At 34.0% G+C, this 11,706-nt stretch overlaps 1 protein-coding gene across 1 annotated transcript; it reads left to right on the top strand.

Moving 5' to 3' along the window:
- The first annotated feature begins 1,263 nt into the window (after window positions 1-1,263).
- rhebl1 (Ras homolog, mTORC1 binding like 1) lies at window positions 1,264-8,937 on the top strand. Its single transcript, XM_052559536.1, has 8 exons — window positions 1,264-1,639; window positions 2,928-2,999; window positions 3,518-3,585; window positions 3,685-3,767; window positions 6,165-6,221; window positions 6,316-6,363; window positions 7,183-7,264; window positions 7,437-8,937. Exons 1-8 carry the CDS (start codon window positions 1,588-1,590, stop codon window positions 7,527-7,529), a joined length of 555 nt encoding a protein of 184 aa, XP_052415496.1. The 5' UTR covers window positions 1,264-1,587; the 3' UTR covers window positions 7,530-8,937.
- The last annotated feature ends 2,769 nt before the right edge of the window (window positions 8,938-11,706 follow it).

Below are 11,706 nucleotides of genomic sequence, written 5' to 3'. Positions count from 1 at the left end.
TTAGATTCTGTCATGTTTTGGTTATGTTCCTATAGCCTGTACAGCCTAATGTCTCACTGCTTGTCTGTTTCAAATAGTATTTTTTTTATTATTATTTTTATTTTATTATTATTATTATTATTGTGTAGAGATCTTGCTCAGAAAATGTATCCTGTTAGCTGGACTGAAAAGACTGGGCATGATATTGTGGTGAATAATATATTGTATAATATTTCAATGAAATATGATTGCCTGTAAGGTCTGATCTTTTTTTTAACATTTTTACAAAATGTCCAATTTATCCTTTTTTAAGCAAAAACACTATTTCTGTTAACCCAGCAGTGATAATGTTCTCCATTTACTATTTCAGTTGAGTTTTAAGTTGAAGAATTTAATAGGGTGACAGACAAACAACTGAAAAAAGATGGGAGAGAATGCAGGTGGCAGGTAGTGCTGCTGCATACATCACAATGTGCGCTTTAAATATTTAAAGGTCAGGAATTGTCATGTCAATAATTTATTTCTATTCAGATATCATGCATCTCTATTATTTTTTCTCAGTTCAGATGGGCTTTATTGACGTGAATTTTTCAAGAACCTTAATTATTTTCCAAATCTTTGAACAATATGCAGTAACAGTATTATGAACATTAATTGGTATGAAGATTTATATAATTATTTTTGTATTGTATATGTGTGTGCGCTCTGTGGTCACTAAGATCTTTTAAATATGAAATTTAAGAGTAACATGTTCAACTAAATGTTCCTTATTTCATTCACTTCTCTCTCTTTCTCTCTAAGGAGTCAGTGAAGACGTTGTCCATCAAGCTCACTCTGCGGTTCACATCATGAACAAATTTGTTTTTGTGTGTGTTCAAGTTCAACTGTTGTAATATATTATTTAATAAAATATACAAAATCTTAAATATACCACAGAGTCATCCTTATGTCGTCCCTCTGTACTTGAAAACTCAAACCCAATAATTACTCAACATTCCTAGGAAGCAGGTATAATTGCAATAAAGAAAGTAGTATTTGGGTGAAATAAACCTTTAAAAACCTCTAAAACTCTTAAGTAGTTAAAACTGGGTAAAAATACTGCCTTGGTAGCACTTTTTTCGGTTCTCCAAATCTAAGGTCGTGGAAATGCGTTCCTGGTACTTCGGCTCTCCGACTCGATAGGTGGCGCTGTCACAAACAACTAGGTTCCTAGAAATGCGGTCCTTCAAATGCGTTCCTGGAAGTGCAACCCTGGCCTCCACCCCAGAAGGTGGCGAAATGTACCAACAGTTGGTTTGTCAATCGCCATTATAACCCAGAGGTGGAAGACATGCTTCTGCAGTGAATAAGCATTTTAGTTAATTCGTCGAAGGTCTAAGACGTCACTATATAACTAAAGTTTTACTTCCAAAGAAAAATTGTTTTTGGCTGTACGGCGTACACAAACCGAAAAGTTTACTTTATACGACAGAAACAACGATGAAGATCTTTCAGGAGGGCGTGGAAAAGTTTGTTGTTATCACGTGATAGACCTCTAATGTTTGATAAAGTATTTCTTTCTTAAGCTCCAGTTCTTTGTTTTCGACGTTCAAAGGATATTCACCAATAATGCCTCAACCTAAATACAGAAAGATTGCTGTATTAGGGTATCGTTCTGTTGGTGAGTGTTTAATATACCTTTTTCAGTAGGAAGTATTTGATGTTGTGTAGTCGCTAAGTTAGCAGAGTTCTTGTTGTATGTTTAATTTCATTTTAGCTGTTCTCTAGTGTCCAGACACTTTAAGTTAATTGAATAATTGATTTCGACACTGTAAAGAAACTTCAAACAGGGCACCAGCATTTGAAAACATAATTGAGAACTGCATGCTGCTGGCAGAAATTAGCAACGTGCTGATCTCTACACACGATGGTCACACGCGATCATTTGCCAATCAAAACTGTAATATCATCGATCTGGCAATTCTAGTAACATCTCGATATGTCTCAAAATGTGATTTGTAACGAGTTGCCGTTCCCTTTAACTTGTAATTCGCTTGTTATTGCCGCTTTCTGTTCCACCTTAAATTACTACCCACATTAACGTGTCAAAGCCGCTGTGTCCATAAAGGGCTTTACAGTGCTCATTCTCGGTCATTTTCAAGGGTAACGTTACGTTAAACGTGACGCTGTTAATGGACAGTTTACTGCCCCATCAAGATTTTTTTTTTAAGTCGAGTCTAAATGTACATTTTTATTTTAATGGAAAATACGAGGCTTTCTTTTGCAGCTGCCAAAGTTTGTTAATCTACCGGCCTGTTTTAATGCACCAATGAATTTTACATTTGAGACAACACATAAATAGATTTAATTCAATGCGATGTTGATGTGTAGTAATGGTTTTTCGTCATTATCAATGATAAACCTAATATGACGGCTGATTTAAAAAAAAATTAAAGCAAAGCTTGAAAAATACTAAATATACCTTTTTTTTCTTTTGCTCTCTTTTTTTTTAATCGAAATTTCAAAATTACATATTCAGTTGCAGCAACACGGTGTAAATCTATATTGATAGAACCAACGTATATATGATTCTTTTTCGACCAAAAAATCTGTTTAACTTTATTTTGCACACCTGGCGGCAGTTTGAAATCATTTTATATTTGGTGCCTTCTGAAGAGGCACATCTTGTGGTCTTGTGCCGGGGATTGTTCGCACAATGCATTACACATTTAAATGCACTGTGTTAGTGCCATGTTTTTAACCTGCATTTACATGTGGTTTGATCAATCAGCAGCTTTCTCAACACCTTTCTGTTGCTTTAGTTATTAATTTTATTTTCTGTTATAGTACAATAATTTGTTTATTATTGTACTTAATGCCATTTAACAGCCTTATAATACATGGCACCTTTTGTTATTAATTATTGTTAAACACTGTTTTGCTAATTGTTTCAATTTATTTTAAAACAGGAAAATCCTCCCTCACGATACAGTTTGTTGAAGGACAATTTGTAGATTCCTATGACCCTACTATTGAAAACAGTAAGTACTGGAATATTTGATTGATGTACTGTTTTTCTATCACTCATAGACTGCATTATTCTAAAATGCCATAATGGACTAATAGGCCTACATGTAGTGACTAGCCATTAGAATATGCTACTAAGTTTTTAATACCATTATCATGTAGAAAGATCAAACTGTTATCATTATATGTTTACATGGAAATTAGTGTCATTAAAATTTGATTCATGTACTGTTATAATCATATGAATGTTAATGAACCACTTATTTGCCATGTATAATGTTGTTTAAGTAATTCAAATTGTGTTGTTAGTGTTGCCAACATATTTTTATTTTCATCAACTATAATGGCTGCTATATTGTGACAACTGTCAGATTAACTAAATAGGAAAATTGGGGGGAAAATCTGTTGTTCCCTTATTCAGTTTTTAATTCCTGCTGATGTGCTGTTTAATATTTCAGAAGCTATAGAGGAAATTTTCGTTTGAATGTTCTGAAATCCCCAATTGAATATATCTGTTCTGTTTGCCTTGAAGCTTTTAATAAAATGGTGTCTGTGAATGGCCAGGATTTCAATCTCCAGTTAGTTGACACTGCTGGACAGGTCAGAACCCCGACCCCCCCCCCCCCCGTCCAAACTTTCTGTAACATTTTTGCCCCCATCATTTTTCATACAAGTTGTCCCCTCCCCCTTTCTGTTTAGGATGAGTATTCCATTTTCCCCCAGTCTCATTCTATGGATATTCATGGTTACGTTCTGGTATATTCTGTCACTTCAATGAAAAGGTCAGAATTTTTTATTTCTTTCTCATACTGTTATGGGTTTTGTTGTTGTTGTTTTCATTAGTCATATAATTGGAATGTTTGGTCTGTTTTGGTTTTCTTAAGGCTAATAATGCAAATAAACACATTTCCATGCTTGTGTAATAACTTTTTTTATTTCATTCTTTATTCTTGGACTCATTTACAGGTGTTGGTCATATAATTAGAATATCATCAAAAAAGTTTATTTCACTAATTCCATTCAGAAAGTGAAACTTGTATATTATATTCATTCATTACACAGACTGATATATTTCAAATGTTTATTTATTTTAAATTTGATGATTATAACTGGCAACTGAGGAAAATCCCAATTTCATTATCTAAGAAAATTTTGAATATTACTTAAGACCAATACAAAAAGGATTTTTAGAAATCTTGGCCAACTGAAAAGTATGAACATGAAAAGAATGAGCATGTACAAGCACTCAGTACTTAGTTGGGGCTCCTTTTTGTAAAAACACTTTTTTTTTTCTACCACATCTTTTCCTTCCCTTCACCTCTCTATTAATTTGCTTGGACACAGAGCTCTGTGAACAGCCAGCCTCTTTTGTGATGACCTTTTGTGTCTTGACCTCCTTGTGCAAGGTGTCAATGATCGTCTTTTGGACAACTGTCATGTCAGCAGTCTTCCACATGACCGTGTAGCCTACAGAACTAGACTGAGAGACCATTTAAAGGCCTTTGCAGGTGTTTTGAGTTAATTAGCTGATTAGAGTGTGACACCAGGTGTCTTCAATAATTGAACCTTTTCACAATATTATAATTTTCCGAGATACTGAATTTGGGAATTTCCTTAGCTTTCAGTTACAATCATCAAAATTAAAAGAAATAAACATTTGAAATATATCAGTCTGTGTGTAATGAATGAATATAATATACAATTTTAACTCTTTGAATGGAATTAGTGAAATAAATCCACTTTTTGATGATATTCTAATTGTATGACCAGCACCTGTGTTCCAGCTATACAAGTTTTGAAATAATTTTTTCAGTTCTGTTTATTTTTTGTTTTGTTTTTCTGCCTGCGTCTCACACACAATCCTAATTATTGAGTATATCCCATTGACCATAAGCTTGTATGGACAATTGTGACGCATTTGTACTAAGACTGATTTCTAATACTTCATCTGTTTGTCGTCTTTACTGTTTGAATTTCAAGTCGGTTTTCATTTTACTGATTAAAGAGAAACATGCTGTCACAGAAATCAGCAAGGAATTTCAAAACCGTTATTACAGACAGGTCTTATAAAGAGAGAAACAATTATAGCACCTTTAATCAAAGCTACTTCAGTGTGGATATATTGACTGTGATCTAGCGATTTATTGCACTACAGTTTACCAATATACTTTAGAGGTATTCAGCCCATGTGCACAATGACAAGATAGATCAACAATACAATCTCTGGTTTACAGCTTTGATGCCATTTGTTACTGAAATATTTAGCTTAATTTCTGTTTCAAATGTGTGATAACATTCTAAATCTTAATATATATATGTGTACTAATAATGCTCTGTACATGTTTCAGAATGTTGCATTAGTTTCCTAATTTATCTTACTATAATAAAAATAAAAACTTTTGCAATAGCAAGAGAACTGACATTTTCTGTTTTGGTTGCACTTGCAACCATTATGACTGCCACATGATTTGGCTTGCTATATAGACATACTATATTATAGCTTACTATAGATGTAATACATATGGCAAAAATTTAAATAGAATCAGCACTGGCTCTATCAAGCCCCTTTTTCATCATAATGGTTCCGGTGTGGATTACTGACTAGTGTTCTGGGCTGAAAAAATCGATTCCACTCCGCCTCTATGGCAGTCTTGCTGAGTAATGTAATAACATTCCATTCCTCTGAAGGTCTTAGTAGGTTAAATTGCCTCCAGAGAGGATCTGCGTGTTCAATTTCAATTACTCTTGAGCATGTACAGATGAGACTAGTGGCAGCTTACCGGCAGAAAAGCACAGGAATGACTCCTGGTATCTGAGAACAAACAATGTGACGCATCATATTTGTTTTTGGACTGGTTATGAAGTCGCTTAAACAACACCTATATCACCTTTTCTGTTACATAAGTCTGTGGGCACACATGGCTACTTCTAGATAGGCGTCAGTTTGCCCAGCAAAACACTATGTAGGAAACACTGAATATATTTTACTTTTATTTTTGTATGTCACAACCATTGCAGATATACAACACTAGTGACACACTCAATATTGGCTGAGAAAAATGACATTTTTAACCTAATATTCTGAAATGGGTGATTTTTTTCCTTTGAGTGTAAGGGCTTAGATACTGATGTTATTTTTCAGAGGCCAATAAAATGTAAACAATCCACTCTGTTTTCAGTTTTGAAGTTGTGCAGGTTCTACATGACAAGCTTCTTGATATGGTTGGAAAGATACAGTAAGTGTGGTTTAAACTTGTGAACATATGGTCTAAAATATTACATCGTTAAGGTCATAAAACATGTAGTCATAAATATTAAATATTTACCCAGGGTACCTACTGTTCTGGTTGGGAACAAAAAAGACCTTCACATGGAAAGGTAAGCATATAGTATATATTCCCCTTTTGCATGTATTAGGGACCAGGCACTTAAAACCAATTTTTGCTGATGACGATGATGGTGAAGTTTTAGATTTATTATAATTTTTCTGTGTTTAATTTGAGTTTTATAGGGAAAATATTTAGAAACAATACATAGATTTGGTAGAATGGTCCCAAATGCCATACTATTCAGGCATACCCTTAGATCAGTCTGAAAGGTGGTGCTATGATAAAGCTTTTTTATGTTTTTTTGCCTTCGGACATAATGGCTGGATATCAATTTTTACCCAGGCCATATTGGCTTTTGTAATTTTGAATTACATTTAAAGGGTTCTTCAAACCTATTCCAGTTAAAAAAGTTTTTTTCTTCTTCTAATTATCTTATTCTCCTGACGAAGAGTTTTAAAATGAATTTTGATATTTAGTTAGTTTTATGTGGTAGACATACTTGCATATACTAAAAATGGTGTATACAAAAATTGTATGTAGCTATTTCTAGTCTTAATAATTTGGCCTTAATATTATGAGTCTGCCAGCCTGGTCTCATCATGATAATGCTTCCTTGGGGCATGTAGTTGAATGATACCCTCTTAAAACAAGTGCGTTAAAGTAAGGCATTGATAGGCCATTTAGGTAAAGGATGAACGAGATTTACATTTTTAACATTCATCAATGTGATGAAATGCCTTTTTTGCTTTTGTCTGTATATGCAGCAACAATATGAGTAAGGGCAGCTGTAAAGGGAATGAGATAGTTGGTAAGCACAGCATTTCCACTCTCATGCTCACTCTTTCTCTTTTTTTATTTTTTTATTTAGAGTGATTAAACCAGAAGAGGGCAAGAAGCTTGCTGATTCTTGGGGTGCCGCTTTTATGGAATCATCTGCTAAGGAAAATCAGGTAGCTTTTTTTGTTCTTGTATAAAGAACTTTTGCTCTTTTTTTTTTTTTTTTACACTTGTTTACAAAACTTGTTATAGACATATTTCTGCAGTACACTTTCTTTTTGCTTTCTGTACTGTATGAACATTTTTGTAAATGTTCTCCCTTTTAAAAGAGCATTCATTTTACAGACAGCTGTAGAGGTTTTCAAGAGGATTATTCTGGAAATGGAAAAAGTTGATGGAAATGCCCCATCAGAGGAGAAGAAGTGTGCTGTGATGTAAGGCATGCAGTAAACTCACATGCTGAAGTTAAGAGACGCATCACCATGCCATTAATTATAATGGAGCAGTTCAGTAACAGGTCCTCTTCTGATGAATTATTTCCAAATGCAGTCAGATTTTTAAGCAAATCAGTATTGTTCAAAACCAATGTCAACAAACATTTTTACAAAAAAAAAAAATTACTCATTCAGTATTGGAATTCAATATAAATGCTATATGAGGCTAAAATTAATGTATAAGTACTGTAAAAAAAAAAAATGTTTATTTAAAATCTCCCATCTCTTTTACTTTAAGCTTTGTCGACTGACATTTAATGTTTAATCTGACAGGTATTAACCTGTCTGCATTCTACGGTCTCCGGTTATCTCAGCAGTACACAGTTGCTCTTATTTGGAATTTTTTTTTTTTTTTTTTGCTCTCCCTCTGACAACTATTTACTCATTTTACTTATCTTGAGTAACCAGCAGAATTAAAATGTGTATAAGTAGTCCATTTAAATTTAGTTTTTACAGGGACTGTCATTGAGAATGCACATATTAACAAGTCAGTGCTGTGCTCCTCCTTTCCTCTTCACAGTGGAGTATGTGAAAAGTGTGGGTGTGTATATATAAGATGATGTAAACAACATCCTAAAAGATCCACTGTTCACACTGTTGGTTTTATACACAGTCAAGTCAAGAACTGTATTTTTTCTTCAGTACAAAGTAAATATGAGATCTTTAAAACTTTGTTAGAATTCTATTTGTGAGATTTAGCTTTTTTTTTTTTCATTTGTTGAATATGTTTTGCTTTTGATTCAGCTTGGTTACCTGTAACGATGCCCTAAACCCATTTTATTCATGCCACTGTCAGCATAAACTATCTTTACGTGGCATATCAAAGTGTTTGTGAGAAAAATACACAGTTTTAGTCTGATGCTGAACTTCATACAGACAGTTTGCCGTTTGCGAGGGCATAGTCTAATATTTACATAGTTAACAAGGACCAGTCAATTCATGATCAACAGTTTCCCTTCGTGGAAAAGTCGTATAAGCTTAATCTTCATTTAAAAGCAGGGTCACAAACAATACCTCTGTAGAGCCGTTACGACTGATAATACACCGGCTACCAAAACATTTTTCTTCCAATGTAGTTGTAGAATCCCACCTGCTTCCTGTTTAGTAATCCCTTAGTGATATTAAATAGCACCAAGATACGAATAACATCCAGAATTGTCCAGACCTATACTACATTGAATCAGCACTACTGAAGTCCAAGGGTCCTTTGAAACCTGACCTCCTCATTTTCCTGTGAAGTTCAGGGTGCCAGGTTTTTCATTTTTATAATTTTGACATCCTTCTTCATTATAATTTTAGGGACTTCTGTATATGGAATTTTTGTACATGGAAAAATAAACATTTAAACAATGTGTTCATCTGTTTTCTGTTTTTTTTTTTTTCGTTCTTACAGTTGGATTTCTCACATCAGTTGAAATAGTTATGGCAATACATTTTCAATATAATGCAACTTGCTGTTTATCCACCTTAGTACAATGCATGTTTGCAGAGATTAAATAATTAGTCACATCTTTTAGTAACTTGTCAAACATCAAACTTAGAAGTTACATTAATGACACCATGATGGTGGAGTGATAACATCTTACAATTAATCCATATAGTCATTCGCAGTACAGGTGCTTCGCAATAAATTAGAATGTTGAGGAAAAGTTCATTTATTTCAGTAATTCAACTCAAATTGTGAAACTCATGTACTAAATAAATACAATGCACACAGACAGAAGTAGTCTAAGTCTTAGGTTCTTTAAATTGTGATGATTTTGACAAAAACTCACTCAACTAATTAGAATATGAGGACATGCCAATCAGCTAATCAAAACACCTGCAAAGGTTTCCCGAGCCTTCAAACTGCCGGTGTTGGTCCATTGTGTTTTTTGAAAACCAAAGTCACTGCACCCGTTTACCAAGAAATTTTGGAACACTTCATGCTTCCTTCTGCTGGCCAGTTTTTTGAAGATGATGATTTCATTTTCCAGCAGGATTTGGCACCTAACCACACTACCAAAAGCACCAAAAGTTGGTTAAATGACCATGGTGTTGGTGTGCTTAACAGGCTGATCACCTCCATGCCACGCTGAATTGAGTCAGTAATTAAAGCAAAAGGAGCCCCTACCCAGTATTCAGTACATGTACAGTAAATTAACATACTTTCCAGAAGGCCAACCATTCACAATGTTTTTATTATTAATATATTTTTTTTATTCTACTTTGAGTTCGTTAATTGGTGGGTTTTTGTTAAACGTGAAGCCAAAATCATCACAATTAAAAGAACCAAAGACTTAAACTACTTCAGTCTGTGTGCATTGAATTTATTTAATACAAGAGTTTCACAATTTGAGTTGAATTACTGAAATTAACTTTTCCTCAACATTCTAATTTATTGAGAAGCACCTGTACATAAACAGAATTCCATTTATTTTATTTATATATATATATATATATACACACACACACACACACACAGTGGGGCTCGAAAGTTTGGGCAACCCTTGCAGAATCTATGGAAATATGAGTGATTTTCTTAAATGCATGTTATATTTTATTTAGTACTGTCCTGAGTAAGATATTGTACATAAAAGATATTAACATTTAGTACACAAGACAAAAACATTGCTGAAATTACTAAAATAACTCCACTCAAAAGTTTGGGAACCCTTGGTTCTTAATACTCTGTGTGGTCACCTGATTAACCTTGACTGTCTTTCTGTATTGTGATGATTGTGCATGAGACCCTTGTTTGTTCTGAACAGTTAAACTGAGAACTGTTCTTCAGAAAAATCTTTAAGGTCCTGTAGATTATTCAGTTTTCCAGCATCTTTGCATATTTGAACCCTTTCCAGCAGTGACTTTACGATTTTGAGATGCATCTTATCACACCGAGGACATTTGAGGGACTCAAACACAACTATTTAAAAAGATTCAAACATTCACTGATGCACTGATGGGTTCCCAAACTTTTGAGTGGGGTTATTTTAATAATTTCAGCCATTTTGTTTTTGTCTGGTGGACTAAATGTTAATATCTTTTATGTACAATATCTTACTCAGGACAGTACTAAATAAAATATAACATGCATTTAGTATGATCTCTCTTGTTTTTTGAAAATTACTCGCATTTTCACAGATTCTGCAAGGGGTGCCCAAACTCTCGAGTCCCACTGTATATATATATATATATATATACACACACACACACACAAATATGTAAGTGCTGTATGCTTTCCTCCCATATATGTGCAGTTTATTCAGTCAATAATTTTCATGGGATTGTAATTTTTTGTGACACTGCTGAAAATGAACATGGAATCTGTGGACTACTTTAATTTTTTCCCTCTCTTAATCAATGTTCAGATGTTTAATTCTATCTTGGGTTCCCTCTTATGTCATTCCCCAGGAAATAATGGGAACTCTTAATTAGCCAAAATTTTCATTACTGAGTTGCATTATTGGATTTAATGAGCACACTTGATGATGTTCACTATGGTCTTGGTTTCATCAAATGGTATAGCTATTGCGACTATGCAATAAAATCACAGGCCTCGGAAAACCTGTGTCTATGAGACTGCTCAAACCCTGCATGGTGAGTAATGGTGTTTTGAAATTTTATTCTCCAGCAGATTATAGCTCCCCTGCTTCTGGTTGTTTGTTATACTGGGGATCTCTAATACTCATTCCTACAACTAATCCTAACCATAGTAGAGAAAACCAAAGGAATCATTATAGTTTGCAATTAAATAGATAAATAGAATGAAATAGTTTTTGAGTTAAATGAGAAGTGGTCTCCATACATCGGGAAATGTTAAAAGAGCATTGACTCAAAGGGGACTAAGCCAGACGCTGCCTATGTGCTGAAATTACTTAAGGCGATAGAATAAAGATGGACACTTTAAGGTCATGAAAACTGGTCAGGTTCCCTCAAGTTAACACTCATTAACAGTGAGTTTAAATTGAGGTAATGTGCAGTGATGTCTTTGATCATAAGGATTTAATAACCAACGAGAAGTAGTGACAACAATTTACCCACCAGTAATTGCACATCAGTCTACTGCATTCAAATGGGCTAAAATAAACAGCGAAAATATATTGAGACTAGTGATTGTATTGATTTTAAGTAGTTCCTGG

The sequence above is a fragment of the Carassius gibelio genome, chromosome B6, assembly GCF_023724105.1.
Source record: "Carassius gibelio isolate Cgi1373 ecotype wild population from Czech Republic chromosome B6, carGib1.2-hapl.c, whole genome shotgun sequence".
Taxonomy (NCBI): domain Eukaryota; kingdom Metazoa; phylum Chordata; class Actinopteri; order Cypriniformes; family Cyprinidae; genus Carassius; species Carassius gibelio.
The sequence above is the reverse complement of the archived record's forward strand: the minus strand, read 5'-3'. Positions and strand labels throughout refer to the sequence as shown.